General features: G+C 33.5%; 2 protein-coding genes and 1 long non-coding RNA gene across 40 annotated transcripts in view; 1 reads left to right on the top strand and 2 right to left on the bottom strand.

Moving 5' to 3' along the window:
• Positions 1 to 19,116, bottom strand: part of LOC141377590 (uncharacterized) — a 165,569-nt gene that overhangs the window by 125,823 nt on the left and 20,630 nt on the right. The gene's annotated exons all lie outside the window — the stretch shown is intronic.
• nitr13 (novel immune-type receptor 13) overlaps positions 1 to 19,116 on the bottom strand; it is a 53,346-nt gene that overhangs the window by 17,955 nt on the left and 16,275 nt on the right. For 21 of the 36 annotated variants that reach the window (XM_073921074.1, XM_073921079.1, XM_073921068.1 and 18 more), the window contains 2 exons: positions 14,071 to 14,181; positions 4,116 to 4,248 (listed from right to left, as the gene is read on the bottom strand). The gene's annotated coding sequence lies outside the window, so the exon portion shown is untranslated. Of the gene's footprint in view, positions 1 to 75; positions 176 to 4,115; positions 4,350 to 14,070; positions 14,182 to 19,116 lie in introns of those variants that run through there. The other 15 variants (XM_073921078.1, XM_073921076.1, XM_073921069.1 and 12 more) reach the window with 7 other exon arrangements.
• Positions 4,122 to 19,116, top strand: part of itga6l (integrin, alpha 6, like) — a 37,489-nt gene continuing 22,494 nt past the window's right edge. The window contains exons 1-15 of one of the 3 annotated variants that reach the window (XM_073922185.1): positions 4,122 to 4,349; positions 6,524 to 6,651; positions 6,782 to 6,873; positions 6,975 to 7,126; positions 7,355 to 7,453; positions 9,451 to 9,667; positions 11,520 to 11,725; positions 11,800 to 11,891; positions 12,350 to 12,477; positions 13,542 to 13,631; positions 13,714 to 13,778; positions 14,081 to 14,232; positions 17,409 to 17,552; positions 17,850 to 17,965; positions 18,684 to 18,840. In XM_073922185.1, the coding sequence (XP_073778286.1) occupies positions 7,069 to 7,126; positions 7,355 to 7,453; positions 9,451 to 9,667; positions 11,520 to 11,725; positions 11,800 to 11,891; positions 12,350 to 12,477; positions 13,542 to 13,631; positions 13,714 to 13,778; positions 14,081 to 14,232; positions 17,409 to 17,552; positions 17,850 to 17,965; positions 18,684 to 18,840 (1,524 nt within the window). In that variant the 5' untranslated portion in view covers positions 4,122 to 4,349; positions 6,524 to 6,651; positions 6,782 to 6,873; positions 6,975 to 7,068. Of the gene's footprint in view, positions 4,350 to 6,523; positions 6,652 to 6,781; positions 6,874 to 6,974; positions 7,213 to 7,354; positions 7,454 to 9,450; positions 9,668 to 11,519; positions 11,726 to 11,799; positions 11,892 to 12,349; positions 12,478 to 13,541; positions 13,632 to 13,713; positions 13,779 to 14,080; positions 14,233 to 17,200; positions 17,319 to 17,408; positions 17,553 to 17,849; positions 17,966 to 18,683; positions 18,841 to 19,116 lie in introns of those variants that run through there. The other 2 variants (XM_021481280.3, XM_073922186.1) reach the window with 2 other exon arrangements.

The raw sequence follows: 19,116 nt of genomic DNA, 5'->3' as shown, positions 1-19,116 counted from the left end.
GGAAAATTGAGGTGTTTTTATATTTATTTCGTGTTTTTTGTGCCTAAACAAAGCAAAAGCACAGAACAGACTCACATTTAAGAGCAAGGGGCGGCCCCTGGTGGTTCGGCGGTATGGATTGCGTATAGGAAGGATCAGCTCTTTAATATTTTTTTTGCAACCCTTCAGAGAAACACTGAAAATACGGGAAAATACCTTTACAGCATGATAGCGAGAGAGAACTGTAAAATGCGGGAGAATCCTGAGAAAAACGGGAGGGTTGCCCGGACGCATTTCAGTTAGCGCGGTTCATTTGACATGTAAATCCAGCAATTGCGCTCGGCTATGCATGAAGACAATCAATTGAAACGAACTCTGACGTGTATCGATTGTAGTGAGAAAGCAATACAATCCAACGAACTAGGCTATACCACATTGTATTATGAATATGTAATAGACATATTTGGCTTTATGAAGAGAGAATTTTGAGTAAGGCCGGATGTCATTCCTATGGGTAAATGTGCGTTTCATGTTAAATACGAAAGCGAAAACATGCTGAAATATTAACGAGAGCGGTGAAAATTGACTGAACTGCAGTCTTGGTTTATCTGTTTTTTCTCTCTATAATGTATAATGCATAATTCAATTCAACGACTTTATATGAAAAAGTTTTAACTTTGATTTATATAGTGACGATGTCTGTGGGTGTCACCATTCAAAATTAAAGTGCACCGTCTCACTTATGATGTTCTTATTGCTCATCGCCATACATTTAAATAAGAGTGACATGACAGCTGAGCGGGACTCTGAAACCCTGACTAGTGTGAGGAGAGTTTACTTGCACGTGACTTGTTTTAACTATTTTAGTCTGTTAAATGAACAAACTGCACCAAGAACAAAAATAAACATTGTTACAATTTTTATCCGTTTCAGAACACAACATTTGATGTACAGATGTGAAAGCACCCTAAAATACATTGTGTCCAAACCATAATTGATGAAAGTCTTTATATTTTTGCTACATCTTAAATAGCATTGAATCAAACTTTAGAAAACACACTCGTCTTCGTTTCAAGATGTGCTTTTAGCAAGCGCTTTTGCCGGAGCTGCACTGACAAGTCTTATTGAATTCATAAGAGAGAAAGAGACGAAACAACAGCAGTAGTAAAAAAAAAAAAAAAGCCATTCATATTTAGTGCAAACATTATTAATTCTACACTAATGATTTTTGTAAATTGCACAGTATTTAACAGTAATATGAACTGTATTTTATTTTAGGAGAGATATGCACTAAGTTACTGTATTTTAAAGTTGCACTGCAAAATTGCGGTATATATACAGTAAAGATTCACAATACCGTAAATGCATACAGCAAGATAATCGGTGCTGTAAATGTAAATACAGTATTTTAGCTGTAATTGATTTAAAGTAAGTTACTGGTAAACTGCTACCAGTGAGTTACCGTAGATTCTACAGGAAATTGTTAACAGTGTAACTCCAAGACTAATAAGTTTAATTACACTCTATTTTTCAGCCCTCCTTTACACATTTTGTTGACTCTAAGTAGCTCTTTAACTGACTGTCAACTAAATGTAATCAGTATTAATCTCAAATCTCAATGTAACGTGTTAACACGTTGAGCACACACAGTATACTATTTCTCTTATGACCTCTAGTTGACTTGAACTGTTTGAAAGTTATTTATAGTCGTCAATGTTTTGAAATTAAAAATAAAACTTACATTTAAATATCTCAGTGTCAGAGACGCTGACCCGTTATTTTTAAAGTGTAGTTATTGTTTGCGGTGCAGTGTTGGAGCTGCAGTTCACAACAGTGTTTTTATGAGTGTGGAAGTGCATAGACCTGTTATTTTAAGCGGTTTCTCTGAACCTTGTCTGCTCTTGTCCTCCTGTTACCCACACCCTCGCTCATCTTACCCATGACCACTCATCTCGACCAGACTCACAGTGGGTTTCTCAGTAAACAACTCGCTCGCAGCATAAGCTTACATTTTCCACAGGATGTATAGTTATTTTTGGTCATGCTTATAGTTAGTAGTGCTTTAATGCATGCTGATGTTATTTAAGGGATTGCTGTAAACAATAGTTATCTCTGAAAAATAGTCATTTTTACAATTAATTAAATGGTAAATTAACAGAACTGACACAACAAATTAAACATTGCATTTTAAAACACTTGTTCTATGTCATTCTTTGAATACAATACATGCTTAATGTATATGGTATATGTATATAATAATGTAATGGATTGTCTTGAACATTTATAAATATGCTCAACACTAAAACTCCTCACAAGTGATACATTAGGTCTGCCGTGAAGGTTATTTTCTAAATTAGTTATTAGTTTTCATTTGCATGTGTTGTTGACATGATACACCTCGTAGTGCTAAAACCACAATGATGCTTTAGTTTCCAAACCATGGCTACGAAAAACAAACACTGCCACTCAACTTTTGCCATACTGTAGAACTCTACCATCATACTTTTACTTGTCAGAAAAAATGTAGATAAAATGTTTTTTTTTTTTTTTTTTTTTAAACTTGTGTTTTTTCCACTTACATTAATATATATTCTGTTCATTTTGTCCAAACCTAAATTCATTTAATCATTAAATTTTGCTTTATATTTCAGACTGTTCACACCAGATTTTGAATTTTTCCAGAATTTATTTTTAATTAATATATGTTGACTTGTGGCAATATATAAAATTAAAATTGTTTGATATAAAATTGTGACAGGAAAACCTCTATATTTAAAAAAAAAAAAAAACAATTGTATGACAACTTAAATTCACCTACACTCAAAAAAATATTTTATTTTGCTCGTTCAAACTACTTATTTAAAATGAGCTCAAACAACACAATTCTTGAGATTTCACTGGGACAACTTATCTTTTTATGTTCAATCTACATAAATTTGTAAAAAGTGTTAAGTGTGTTAGTGTGAGGCAGAGTCACAATATTCAATATTCTGTTCAATATTTCTTACAGTATTAGAATAAAAAATATTGTAAATTTCCAATTATTATAACAGGCCTGTAACCAACCTATTTAAAGAAGTGGTTCTTTTTTCTCAAAAAAATTGAGCTTTTTACAGTTATTCGAGGTTCAATTACTGCATTTCAGTGACATTTTAAGCACTAGTCTGTGCTGGATTAGCTTGTCGGATGGTGATCACTACCACACTTTTGATGCAGCAAAAATACTTCCATTTTGTCAAACTGCTTATATTACTAATTTTTGTTTAAAAAAAATGTGTGTTTATTTACAAGTTGTTACAGTTTTATATATAATGCAATGAGATTGGAATTTTAGAAATATGGAAAACATAGTTATTTTTTAAATGCTAATTTATTATAATCCATTATAAAAAACTTGTTAAATGTAAAACTGTAGCCTATAGGCAAATAACAAACTGCCCAGCTCATTTCCTCAGTTAAAGTTTTTCTATTTAAATGATAAGAGCCTTCTTTCATTGTTTATTTATTGATTATACTTCTTAACCTTCTTCTATTGGTTATCTTCACAATTCATAATGGCATACTGTCAAAAATGGGACGAATGAGCTCATATAGGGGCTAAATTCTGAACAGAAGAGGGGTGAGCCTTTCGAAACACCCGAACACCTCTGGCCACAGGCCTGTATAAAAATATTTTGCAGTACACAACGACTGTATGTGTGCTTGACCATTGATTGAAGCTGAATGTATCTATTACACCAAAAATCTTTAGCGCCATCTTTTGGTTCAATGTGTAATTCATCAAATAGTCTTTTAGAAATCAAACGGCGGTTTAATTGGCCTTTATTTACAAATGTATTTGTTATGTGTTTTCAATTTGTCTAGATAAACGCTCTGTGTCCTGCATGTGGTGTACATTCATTTTGTCCATCCCATATACTCGTGATGATTCTCATCACAAATTGCGCCATTTTACAGTACGTCGAGTCTTATCTTGAATTTGACTAAACCTGTCAGGAAATGACTGAGGATGAAAGGGCATGTGTTCACCTTTCCTTCACAGCTAAACATTAACCTACATACTGTACAATTGTTCTTATCCCCACCCTGAGGACATAAATCAGCCAGGGTTGATATAAAGTGTCGCCTCGCCTCACCCTGCTGTAGGAGTTGTTGGGGTTGTTTTCTGGAATTAAACTGCAGTCTCCTCCACCGAGCTCCATGGTCATGTTGTTCAGTCTCCTCTTCACCGTGTGGATAATTCTTCCAGCACGGGTTTTTGTCTTTAACCTGGACACACAGAACGTGATGAGGAAGCGAGGAGAAGCAGACAGTTTGTTTGGCTTTTCTATGGCCATGCATCATCAGCTCAAACCTTCAGACCAGCGCGTGTGAGAAAACGGTTTTCAATTACGTTATGTGTGACAATATTATATTATATTATATTATATTATATTATATTATATTATATTATATTATATTATATTATATTATATAAAAACAGCCCTAACATTTTATAATTACCATGTAATGTCAGTAACAGTATATCACATGCTGATTTGCATTTGTTTACTATTATATAGGCCTACTATTAAATTATATAGTGTCCAAATTTAATAAAATATTAATGTAAATTAGAAATTGTTTTATTTTTAAAAGGGGTTCTGCAAAAGTGACATTAATCAGATGCTTTTAAAATATGTGGAGGAAATCTGTCTTTTTCTGTCTATTTATCTATAGTGTTATGCAGGGTGCGAATTACAGTATACAGTGACAATCAGGGGGTCAACTTTATTATATTTTTAACTATTATTTTGTGTAATACAAGCTTCAGTGAATCAAATGAGATGACATCTATTTTGTTAATGCAACACAATTACTTTGTCAGTGTTTTGTGGGATAGTTTGACTATTCAGACCTAAAATATCCTGTGATAAGCCATTGCAGAGGGTACTGCAGGCATCTAATTTTATTTTACTTTTAGACTATACACCTATTTTACAAGAAAAGTGTTTTGTAAAAACTTACTATGTCTATCGGCTTATATTAATTGCGTTTACAATGGTATAATCCATTGTAGAAGTGGTCAAATATATCTTTATTATCTATTATTTAATTAGTAATAATAGTATTTAAGATGCAAACCAGAGCAAACTATTTCTCACTATTTAGAAGACTAACCCCACATACATGTTGTTCTGACATCCTTCAATCATTAATTGGGGGTGGGGGGGTTAATTCCCCCTAAACCCCCCTGTAATTCACACCCTGGTGTTATGCTCAAGTTTAGGAACATCTTGCAGAAGATGTGAAAATGCAATTTTAGCTAAATAAGAGAGATTATAGAAAAAATGCTGTTATTTTTTTATTTAGTACTGTCCCTGTGAAGTATTTTACGTAAAAAAATGTTTACATATAAGTACGATCGCCTAACTGCAAGAAGGTCACTGGTTCAAGCCTCACCTGGGTAAGTTGGCTTTTCTGTGTATGGTTTTTCCCTATGTTCGTTTGGCTTTTCTCCGGGTTCTCCAGTTTACCCCACAAGTCCAAAGACATGTGCTAGTATAGGTGAATTGGGTGAGCTAAGTTGTCCATAGTGTATGGGTGTGATTGTGAATGAGTGTGTGTGGATGTTTCCCAGTGATGGGTTGAAGCTGGAAGGTCATCCGTTGTGTAAAACATATGCTGGATAAGTTAACGGTTCATTCAGCTGTGGCAACCCCAGATTAACAAAGGGACTAAGCCAAAAAGAAAATGAATGAATGTTTACATATAATCCACAAAACAAAACAATGGTGAAATTATTGGATGGAAAAAGGGTCAGTGTGTGCACATTCTAAAAAATCTTTAAGAAATTGCTCGAGCAAATTAAACCAAAGTCCCTTAAAGGCAAGTCATTTCACTCGGCGGCCATCGTTGAAGCATCTCTAGGGCAGTATGCTCGAGCATTCTGTTTAAATGGGGAAACATCATTTTCTCCAAAACTGCTTGCCAAGCTTAAGATTACATTACATATTATGAATCACCAATAAAAAAACAATAAAATTAAGCAACAATTGTCCCTTTAGTTTTATAAACAGAGAAAAAAATGTTTTAATATTTAATAAATTGTCTTTTGAGGGCAGTTTGCCGATTTTATTATAATTATTATTATTACTTTTTCATATTTGAACCCTTTCCAGCAGTGACTGTATGATTCTGAGATGCATCTTTTCACACTGAAAAAAAATAAGATTTAAAATCACACTGATGCTTTGTAAATTACACTTGATTTGTTTTTTGTTTTTTTCTGAAGACTGGCAAGTATCTTTTTTGCCTCTGAAAGGCACTAAATGGGGAAAACATGATATCTCAACACATTTAGACATCTTCGTTTTGTCCAAAAGTGTCACTATGTAAACATCTTTTCTGTAAAATATCTTATTCAGGACAGTACTAAATAAAAAATAACATGCATTATCCTTGTTCTCCTATTCTTATTCAATGTTTTATATTCAGTTTCTGCTAGGTTTTCCCAAACTTTCGTCCAACACTGTATCTGACAACATGATGGTTACGTTTTCAGACTGCTGATTGGAGCTCCTCGTGCTAAAGCATTGCCAGTTCAAAACGCCAATATATCTGGTGGTCTGTACAGGTGTAAATTCACAACTCAACCTGATGACTGTGAACGCATCCCCGTTGATATAAAAGGTTAGTTGGGGTTTCACTTTATTTATTTGAATGACTTTTGCTCATTTATTTGCTTGTCAATTGTATTATTGATTAAAGTAACACGCTTAAGCATCTTGACAGACATATTTTAATTATTCTGTATTGGCAGCTCGATCTAAAGATCATCCAGGAGTGGACTATAGAGAAAACCAATGGCTAGGTGTTAGTGTTCAAAGTCAGGGACGAGGAGGCAAAGTAGTGGTAAATAATCCTCATATTTTTGTTATGAAGACACTATCTAAAGTTGACACCTCAGAACAATCAATACATGTTTTATTAATAAGCTACTCTGTTGTGTCTAGACCTGTGCACACAGATACCAGGATTGGAGCTTCACTAATCAGCGGTTATTGGGCAGATGCTTTGTCCTGGGACAGGACCTTGTATTGGGAACGGATGGAGCAGACACAAGATCATTTTGTAGGACTCGGGAGACAGATAAACACAACTTTGGGTACTGTCAACAGGGTCTCTCTGTAGCTTTTTCCAAAGACAGCAAATATCTTGTTTATGGAGCTCCAGGAGCATATGACTGGAAAGGTATTGCAAAGCAACAGGAAGGTGGTTCTTTACTGATAAAGTAAACCTTCACATTTGTAAAGTATTCCTTGTAAATTCCAAATACAGCAAAATATGTCATATGAAGTAATTGATAATGACATTTCTCTTTTTCACCCTTTAGGCATTGTGCACATGGAGCCTGTTGAGGACTTCTCTCTGGAGATCTATGAAACAGCAGATGAACACGAACTCAATCCTGTGGACATCAGCAGCTTTTTAGGTGATCAAGGGCAATGTCATATTTGTGTGTGTTTTTGTGTGTGTGTGTATTTTTCCCCCAATTTCTGCTTTTAACCGAAATATTTTTTCAACACATTTCTAAACATAATAGTTTGTCCTTAAGGGGACTAATAATATGGACCTTAAAAGGGCCATGAAACCCCCCTCTTTCGGTTCAAGTCTACCTCAGAATTAATTTTAAAAAAGGATAATGGGCGTGGAGCTCTATGAGCAGAGGTAGGTGTGGCCGGCAGAGCAGGGAAAAAAGAGGGGAGCGAACAACTATTTTCAGTTGGCTCACAAAATGAAACAAAAACTGTGAGAAGACCCATGATTTTACAGTTTACAGAGTTAAAATGCAAAGAAATAAACAGAAAGTAATTTAATGTCCTGCTACATTTGTTATTCATAATTTTATTTACACATAACCACAATTTGTTTTATCATTAGAAAGATAACTGTGTTTATATAAACACTATAAGGACTTCTCTCCTCCTCAATCCCCGGGTCTGACTCTTCATAAACGGCTAAATACTGTGTAGCGGACGCTGTCTCACCCAGTCATTGGGTCTCACAGCTTGGCAGGTCTGCCTTGTCTTCGGAAAGCACATGCTCTCATGAATAATTAAGAAGCAGGGTCTTCTCATATGATAAGAAAATGAATGAGTAATCAATAATAATAAGAAACCGACGTCTCATCACCCCACTAGCAGATTCGCATTATGTCACCGATTTTGATCCTGCTCCAAAATTTATTTTAAACCAGGAAGATGAAATTAGCTGACAAAAGCATCAAAATCAGTTTTCCCCACAATTAAAGCTGACAGGTACAAACATTGTCTTAACTGATGCTCAACACACACAAATCTGTTAAAATCTAAAAAAAAAAGTACTCCAGGGTTTCTTGAACCTTTAAAATGTTTCTTAAAAACTACTGAAATAAAACAAATAAGACTTTCTTCAGAAGAAAAAATATTATAATACTGTCAATATTCCTTGCTCTACATCATTTGGGAAATATTTGAGGAAAAAAAAAAAACATTTACACACATATATATCAAATGCCATGCTGTATACGATAGGGTTCGCTAGAAAACAAACCATTCAATGTATTTTTGAAGAAAAAATTAAGACATAATAGTGCATTAAGACTTTTATAACATTATAATTATGACATTTTATAACGTAACAGAAATCGCCCCAAATGTGTAAATGTAGATTTTGTGACTTATTTTATTTTTTATTTTTTTATTTTATTTATTTATTTTTTTAGTCATTCATAATTTCATTATTTTAACTACAGGATATTTGACTTAAAAATATTTTAGTATGTTTTATTATTGTCTATTATCAAAATAGGCTTTAATAAACTTATTTCATTGATTTCTTTATCTTTATTTATTTATTTATTTATTTAAATATTTATTTATTTTTAAGAAAACTGTAATTGCAAATCTGTTAAAACAATAGCTAGATGCTTTTTTTATAAAACCACATTTTATCCAAAATCATTAATTAGGTTAATTAGTTAAGTTAGGGTAATTAGACAAATCAATGTATATCACTGGCTTGTTCTGTAGACAAAAAAAATAATAAAACAAAATCATTCTAGCCGAAATCAAACAAATACTTCCTTTAGAAGAAAGAATTTTATAGTAAAGACTGTGAAAATACTTTGCTCCTTTAAACATCATTTGGGAAATGTTAGAAAATGAAAACATAGGAGGATAATAATAATTTTGACTTCAAGTGTTTGTGTGTGTATGCTGAAAATTGATCGGATTTAATTTTTTTTAAGGTAAGTGATTGCTAAAAATTTATATGGGCTGGAATTAAACAAAAAACTAAATTTTCTAAAATTCAACTTAATTTGTTTATTTAAATTTAGACCATATAAATCGTTTGTAACCAAATGTAAATCCAATCAATAATTTTTTCAATGTATGACGTAACAGTGAATTGATCTATTTATAAACAACTTCATTGCATCCTCTCTAGGCTTTGCTCTTGACACTGGGATGAACCTGATGAAGAAAGGAGAGCTGAATGTGGTAGCAGGCGCTCCACGATCAAACCACAGCGGGGAGGTTTTACTACTGAGACCAGAAGACAGAACAGAAGCCAGAAACTTACAAGTCGAACACATCCTTCGAGGACCGGGTTTAGCCTCCTCCTTTGGTTACGACCTCACCATTCTTGACTTAAACGCAGACGGGTGAGTCTTCATTTAACTAGTTACAGTAATGACTAAACCGGATGAGGCTGTAAAATTTGTCATGAGTAATCAGTACACTCCACTTTTACAACCTACTTTATTATGTGTAAAAAGGAAACCCCAGTTATTATGACTTGTATGTTTTAAAATGATGTACAGTAAAATTAAGTCTCTTATTGAAGTATGTAGTAGAACATACCTGAAAGATTTATTTTATATAAAAATACGTACATTTTGGTCTGTGGGGGATACCATTATTTTATGTGTGCAATGCTTGACATTTAATAGTTTCATTTTGATGAAAAGCAGTTTCACGCTGCTTGTTGCTTTTTTACAGCAACCCAAAATATTTTTACACAACTATTTATTTGTTTTCCTTCGGCTTCATCCCTTATTTATTAGGGGTCAACACAGCGGAATAAGCTGCCAACTATTCCGGCATGTTTTACCCAGTGGATGCCCTTCCAGCTGCAACCCAGTACTGGGAAACACACATACACAATAATTCACACACACACACTCATACACTACAGTCGAAGCATTTCACCTATAGTGTATGACTTTGGACTGTGGGGGAAACCGAAGCACCCAAAGGAAACTCAGTCAAACAAGGGGAGAGCATGCAAACTTTACACAGAAATGCCAACTGGCACAGCCAAGATTCAAATCAGTGGCCTTCTTTCTGTGAAGCGACCGTGCCACTCCTTTACACAACTAGGAAAGTAAAATACTGATACAATTCCACATTGTGTGGCATTTGGTTGTAATTTTCAGTTGAAGAGGAGTAATGCAAACCTTCACTACTGTCGATTTTTCCCTACAAGAATTCTCTTTTTTGCCAGTCTTTTCTCCTATTTACTCAAAACAATGACATTTTCTGTTTGTTCAAACTTCTAATATAAATTAAGCTGAAAAAACCCATTTCTTGAGTTTTTTGGGAGAACAAATTAATTATTTTATGTTCAACCAACCTACATTTGTAGAAACTAATGGGTTAATTTCATTCCTTCATGTTCTGCCAGCATTTTTACAGTGTTCTAATTACAAGAAAAGCAGTGAACTTACATTGCATCTTCTTGTCAAATATTTTAAGACAAATGTTGACAAGCATTGATAGTGAAGAATTATATTGTGTTTTGTTGCCCTTTGACTAAAATTACTACTAAAAGCTACACAGAATCATGAGATTTGTTGTAGTAAAAGCCCCACAAAAATAATGGCTCCCTCTATATTCCAAAATAAATGTAGATTTTTTTTAAATAACATAAATGTTCAGTGGGTTTTCAATGGCTTCTACATACATTTATTAACCCTTTAACAAGAATCATAACTACCTGGTTGCACAAAGGTTATCATTAAAACCAAAAACTCTAAATAAATTAGATTAGATTGGAGTCAGGAACACAATTGAAACTGGTAAAAAAAAAAACAATTCAAGCTCATTGTTGATATAAGCCCAGTGCTACATTTTTGAGAACCAAGAAATGTGTATCCTGGACTACTTTTTCTTGCCATTTTTCTTTTTTACAAATCCATTAGAGACCACCATGTACATTTTTAACCATCTCAAATAAGTTACTGGGGCATGTTTCTCACACGAGCTACCAAGAAAACCAGTATTCCCGAAAAAGCCATCCATATGGAAGTATTCGGTCAGCAGTACTACCCTGCATCATTCGTTTTACACACAAAATGCAGCCATTATGTGCCCCGAGGCACATATTTTTGGTTCTCAGAAATGTATCCCCGGGCACATTTTCCCAATGAACCTACGTTGCAAAAAATTCTTAAAGTTCAAGTTAAAGGATTAATCGAAATAATTGGGTCAGTGTTCCTTTTAACATTGCTTCAGGTGGGATGACATTGTTGTGGGTGCACCCGAGTTCTCCAGTAAAAACATGGATGATGATGTAGGAGGTGCTGTGTACATTTACATCAACCAAGCTGAAGGACAACACTGGAGCCACTTCCAACCAGTGTGTCTGTATGGTAAAAAAGACTCCATGTTTGGACTGGCAGTGGCACATGTTGGGGATCTCAATCAGGATGGATACCAAGGTTGAAGGAGAGGTTATTTTAGTTCAGTGTATTAAATTATGTTTACTGTGCATCTGACTGATGATTTTGTACAGACTTTGCAGCCAGTGCACCAAATGAGGATTCAGGGAGAGGTCGAGTGTATATTTACCATGGTTCAGCTGCAGGATTTCATCACAAACCAACGGTTGGTTAAAGAAGTTGCATATTTATAACTTGTATATAACTTTTTGTTGCATTAGAGCTTTAGGAATGATGTGTTTTACATTTAAACCATGTTGAAGAGATCACTTTTACGAGTTAAATGCATATTAATGACACCAAAAGTCATATTTATGATTGAAAAATGAATTGAAATATGAACATTTTATTTAAAACAATTAGTTTTTAGCTGAATCTAAAAACAAATACCAGTGTTATACAATTATAACAGCACATTCATTAAAAAACTTCCTGATGCATCTTCATTTTTAATTTTAAAAGCTGAAAAATCTTTTTCAATGTTTTTAATTAGAGATTCATAGCCATCTTGCTCTGACCAAAATTACTTGAATGCACTTGCAGTCATAATTAAGATTTGTCAATTCTTAAAAAATAAACTTGCAAGATAAGTTACATTTGTTAAATTGTTATTTCTGTTTATAGATTTTAGATGCTGGAGATCATAGCATCAAATTGTTTGGTTATTCCTTGGCTGGAAACATGGATATGGACGGTAATGGATATCCAGAGCTGGCTGTGGGTTCATTCTCAGATACTGTGCTGATTTACAGGTTGAATGATTTCTACTCTTATAAATGTATATTCATTCATATAAAATATTCTGACACATTCATTATAAATATACAGCTATGGAAAAAATTAGGAGACCATTTGAAAATTCTCAGTTTAATGGATTTATTCGATATGGTTAAGTAAAATGTTAACATTTGTTTTTATTCTGTAATAGTAACAGAATAACATTTAACAGATAACATTTCTTCTAAATTTGAAACAGAAATATTGTAATTTAGAGCTTTTTTAAGTGTTATTCCACCAACTGTAGTTTTCTAATTCTTCTGAAGTTAAAGCATTGTTATTGTGTAAATATCAAATGTAAAATTAATATACAAATTACAACATTTTTATTTTAAATTTAAAAAGAATGCAATTGTTTACAGAATTAAACAAAATATACAGTTGAGATCAGAATTTATTGATTTTTTTATTTTTCCCAAATGATTTTCACAGAATGTCTGATAATATTTTTTCTTCTGGAGAAAGTGTTATTTGTTTTATTTTGGCTAGAAGCAAAGCAGTTTAAAAAAGAAAGAAAAAGAAAACATTTTAAAATCAGAATTATCAGCCCCTTTAAGCTATCTTTTTTTCAATAGTCTACAGAACAAACCATCTTTATACAATAACTTGCCTAATTACCCTAACCTGCCTAGTTAACCTAATTAACCTACTTAAGCCTTTAAATGTCACTTTAAGCTGTATAGAAGTGTCTTGAAAAATATCTAGGAAAATATTCTTTACTGTCATCATGGCAAGGATAAAATAAAACAGTTATTAGAAATGAGTCAATAAAACTGTTATGTTTAGAAATGTGTTGAAAAAAATCTTCTCTCCGATATACAGAAATTGGGGAAAAAACAAACAGGGGGGCTAATAATTCTGACTTCAACTGTATATTTGTTTTACTCACACACATAACTGAATATTGTAAATATATAGCAAATAATTCCATAGCTGTATTTCATGAAATATAAAGTATGATCTATATGTACTAATAAACCAAATTATTTATATGTAAATATAAATTATTATATTAATAATGAATACATTCTTTTTTAAGGACTAAGCCAGTGATAAACATAGAAAAGACTTTAACATTAACACCAAATAAGATTGACTTCAAGGCACAGGACTGCAAGAGAAAACCATGGTGAGATATCACCAGAATATTTCATGTACAAGTTATTAAAATGATTTAGTTTTCATTTGAATGCATTTTGAAAATCTTTCAGCATTATTACAGCTCAATCCTGCTTCACCTACACAACTGAGCCGCAAACATACAATCCCAAACTAAGTAAGAGTCCATTTCTTGGTTGCAAAGCTTAAAAACTAACAAAATAAAATAATAAAACACCCCAGAGCAATCTACAGGAGTCAACATTTGAAGTGGATCATAAAAGTATTTCAAAGGCAAGAATGGGTGTTGTTCAATAGTTGTAGGGCAACTTTGATCAAACGTTTTGATCCACTTCAATGTTGACTACTTTATATCATTCCAGCTGGGTGTGTTTGATTAGTTCTTGGCTAATAGCTTCTTATCAGAGCAATTTCTTAGAACTTTTTCAGCCTTTTTAAATGTATTTTACCTCTCTGCAGGGATTGAGTACAAACTGGAGGCCGATACAGTGCGCAGAGAGAGGGGTCTTCCTTCACGAGTGGTCTTTGTTAATTCGGACGCTGCAAACGGACGCCAGCAACTGAAAGCACAGAGGCAAAAATCATGTGTGCAGACCAAGCTGAGACTGCTGGTACCCTCAGCTCACACTCAGTTGCTGGCTTTTGAAGATTAGCTTAGCCAGAAATTAATATTCATTAATTATTTATTGACCCTGGTGATGTTCTAATGATAAAGTGCCTGTATAATAGGAATACATACTGTGCTCAGCATAAATAAGTACCTCACAAATCTCTCTTTTAAATTCATATTTTCTATAGGATGCTATACAATAATATATTTGTGCATATACATTAGATTAGTCAGTGCCAAAGCAAAGCTGGAACTAATCTAACTAACAAAATGAAGATCGAAGTTCAAAAATTATTAATATGTTGGGCGAACATATTAAATAAAATTTTAATAAACAAAAGAAAACTAAGATATAAATGTATTATCTTTGCATTCCTAAAGATGTTATTATTTTAATGGATATAACTGTTAAATAAAACAGTTATATAAAAAACACCAATAATTATTGGCTATAATCACAGATGAATAAATAAAAAATATTGGAAACACAGCATATACACTCACCAGCCACTTTATTAGGTACACCAGCCCAACTGCTCATAAACGCAAATTTCTAATCAGCCAGTCACATGACAGCAACCTTATGTATTTAAGCATGTAGACATGGTCAAGATGATCTGCTGCAGGAAAAAAGGTGATTTAAGTGACTTTGAAAATGGCATGGTTGTATGTGCCAGATGGGCTGGTCTGAGTATTTTAGAAACTGCTGATCTACTGGGATTTTCACGCACAACCATCTCTAAGGTTTACAGAGAATGGTCCAAAAAATAGAAAATATGCAGTGAGCAGAAATTCTGTGGGCACAAATGCCTTGTTAAAGCCAAATGGCCAAAATGGTTTGCATAACACGTCAAGCCTTGAGGCGGATGGGCTACAGCAGCAGAAATTCACACCGGGTGCCACTCCTGTCAGTTAAGAACAGGAAACTGAGGCTACAATTTGCACAGGATCACCAAAATTGGACAATAATAGATTGGGAAAAACATTGCCTGGTCTTATGAGTCTCAATTTCAGCTGCGACATACAGATGATGCTACAGCCTACCTGAGTATTGTTGCTGACCATGTCCATCCATTTATGACCACAGTGTACACATCTTCTGATGGCTACTTCCAGCAGGATAATGCACCATGTCATAAAGCGTGAATCATCTCAGACTGGTTTCTTGAACATGACAATGAGTTTACTGTACTCAAATGGTCTCCACAGTGACCAGATCTCACTCCAATAGAGCACCTTTGGGGTGTGGTGAAATAAGAGATTTGCATCATGAATGTGCAGCCAACAAATCTGCAGCAACTGCATGATGTTATCATGTCAATATGGACCAATATCTCTGAGGAATATTTCCAGTACCTTGTTAAATCTATCCCATGAAGGACTAAAGCAGTTCTGAAGGCAAACGCAGGTCCAACCCGGTATTAGAAAAGTGTACCTAATAAAGTGGTTGGTTGGTGTATATCAAGCGTTATGAGGTATATGATAGGGTGTGGTAAAAAATAAACCAAAATGTATTAGTCAATGTATTATTAAAAAAAAAAGTCTTCTAGACACAATTGTGCATTTATGAGACTGTTATGACATTTATGAGCCAACATTAAGCTTTTACAAAAATGATGAAAAAGTAAACATTTGGCAACACAGCATACCGCACGCATCAAGTGTGTTGAGGGTGAACAGTATTCGGGTTTGGTGAAAAACAAACCAAAATATAATGTATTATTTAAGAAAAATCATGTGGACTGCATTTTTGAGACTCTATTCAGCACAGCACTTCACTCTGAGCCATCAAGGAAAAGCAAACAAGTCGTGAGATTTCAAGAATAATAGAAACAAAACAAAACACAAAAGCCATGTTCTTTCTTCTCTGAGGAAAATACTGTTCGGTTCATCACAACAGCAAATTATAACCTTCATCGCCCAATCTGACAGCTGCTGTTTTTGTACTACTAGGTGTTGTTGTTTTAATATTGTATTTGTGCAAACACCAAGTTGTGCACATAAAGCTAAGGTTAGGATTTTAGTTAAATAATACATCAAATATTGGTTGTATATTGAATTTTTTTGTTTTTTACCAAACTGTATTATGTACCTCAAAACACACTTAATATACAACATGTTGCATGGAACCATTCTGTAATACTTTTGTGTCATATTTATTTATCTCAAAGAGACAAAATTTTGGTTAATTGATTGACCCTCAGGCAATCCAATTTCTTTTAAGTAAAGCATTAAAGAAACTGTGATCCTTGGTGATTCATAAAATCTTATTATCGCTTTGAGAGGAAAAAAACAGAGATAAAATGATAATTGGTACATTTGAATTTTTGAGTCAATGATCTCATTTATGCTGGTTGTTTTTGTTAGGCTTCATATGGATGAGCACAAGTAGGACATTTGGTAACACTAGTTGAAGAGGTGTTCATAAAAACCTTTATAATCATGACATGAATTTGAATGAAATTTTATGCAGGATTCTAACAGATATTAAGTGTCATTCGCTCAGTTATGATATTTTATATGCAAAGATGTCAACTTGACAAAAGCAAATACATCATAAACTGCTTTTGTCTTTGTCGTGACAACTTGACATTACCAAGACAACAAAACTTCAAATAAATCTGTCATAAACATGATTGTCATGAAGCCATTATAAATATGTCATTAATTTTATAATAGCGTCATTAATATTTTTTTAACCTCAGCTTCAGTGGTATAAGCTGAATCTGTCATTAAAATGTCATTAAATATTATTGAAGCTCTTGTAAAATGATTTGACAGTAATGACAATTTTAATGAGACCTTTTAATGACAAATGCAGTTTGTTCCACTGAAAAAGTGATCAGAAAAATATTCATGACACAATGGCCTCATAACAATCATGTTTATAACAGATTTATGACAATTTAGGCAATGTCAAGCTGTCATGACAAAGATAAAGACTGTTTATGATGTGTTTGTTTATGTCAAGTTGTCATAACAAACAATGTTGTCTTTGCATTTAAAATTACACAACTGAGCAAATGACACTTAACAACAGTTGACATAAGTTTGCATAAAATCTTACCCACATTCATGACATGTCAAGTAAAGTAGACATCACATTTTAAGTAAAGTGTCATCCTTTATAAACCACAAATGAGAACTCATGATGAAAGCTAGTGTGTTTTGTTTTAGGGGGAAATCCAGGACAAGCTGACCAGTATTAGCATCAGCCTGTCTGTTTCTCTACCATCTGACAATCCAAAACAGACCATCAGAAACCTGCCTGATCTGGAGCCAGTTCTCAACACACTGCAGGAAAAAACAAGCAAAGCAGAGGTGATCACATCATCTGCCATATGACCTGCCTTCCTATGCCGCACAATAATCTAGATATACGCCAATATTCATTAATGCAATATATTTTTATAATGAAGTTCTGTAACAACTGTAGCTTTTTCCCACTGTTGATGTTAGTGAATGCATTACTCCCAATTAGTATGTACAATAAACACAAAAATTGCAAATATGTTTTGTAATTATACCAGTTATTTTTGCAGCTTATGGCAATATCATGATACTAGCTTACTGTATATTGTAATAAAAGCTTCAGCAAGTCTTTACACTATCTCCCAGGTCTCGTTTCTGAACTCGGGCTGTGGAAGTGACAACATCTGCCAGAGTAACCTGCAGCTCCAGTACAGCTTCTGCACCAAAGACCAACAGCAGGACCAGTGTGACCCTCTAGCCATGTAAAATCACCGTCTGTGTGCTTTGTGCAGGATTTAGGACTTAATCCAAACACCAAGGCTTAAAAAGCACATGACTGAAATTTGGCAACTGCTAACTGCAAAACATGTACTGACAAATCTGAAGTTTAAAGCCTGACAGTCAATTAAATTCATCAAGTAATAATCATTTTCCACTGTTATTTTATAGGCGTTGACAAAATTAAGAGACCAATTTAAAATAAAAAATTTATTTATCCAGTATTAGGTGTGGGTTTGAGTAAGATCATGTTAATATTTATTTTATTCTAATAAGATCGGAAAACATTTCTTGTCGATTTCAAACAAAAATATTGTAATTTAATGCTTTCTTTTTAAGAAAATAAGAATTAGTCAGATTAACAAATGTTAAAAATTAATAAATATATAATAAATTAAGGTTGTTATGTTTGAAAAGCAGAATTATTTCACAAAATATAGATTTCTTTTATATATCGCACCTTTTAAGCAAAAAAAATTGTAAAACATTTGTTATCAAAAACATTTAAATTAGAAATTTGGAAGAAATGTCATATTACTTTTATGTGATATAATAGTAAAACACTATAAACTGTAAATTCTAACCATTATTTATGTGGTCTCCTTATTCTTCAATATCTGTATATTTGGAACATATTTGCTGTAATATAGACATTCTTTGGCATTACTGAATCTCAGTGTTTTATTTGTGTCTGTATTAAAGGGAAAACGGTGTTCCTGTAATTTCGCCTGGTGATGTGAACATTGCCCTGGAGGTCACAGTCACCAACACAGGAGGAGATGATGCCCATCACACTCAACTCTATGTGATGTTTCCAGAAGTTTTGCATTTAACATCAGTCGTGCCGAAGAAGAATAGCGTGAGTCTCTTATTTAGCTGAATTTATCGTATCTTTGTATCATTCTTGATGATCAATGTTTGTTGCAACAAGTCTGATTGTGTTCTGCTCCTTTTTTTAAGACACATTTGTAATATTACCCACTGCAGGTGTTTAGTAGGACTATCATATTCAGGCCTAGACTTGTGCACTCAAAATTAGCAGTGGATTTGAAGTTAGTCCATTTGTTTAGTATGGAGCTTAAAATATGCCAAAACAATCTAAAATTTGATTTTGTTTATTTGAATTATTAACAAT

The sequence above is a fragment of the Danio rerio genome, chromosome 14 (assembly GCF_049306965.1).
Source record: "Danio rerio strain Tuebingen ecotype United States chromosome 14, GRCz12tu, whole genome shotgun sequence".
Classification (NCBI taxonomy): Eukaryota; Metazoa; Chordata; class Actinopteri; order Cypriniformes; family Danionidae; genus Danio; species Danio rerio.
Note: the sequence above shows the minus strand (reverse complement) of the source record. Positions and strands in the feature narration are given on the sequence as shown.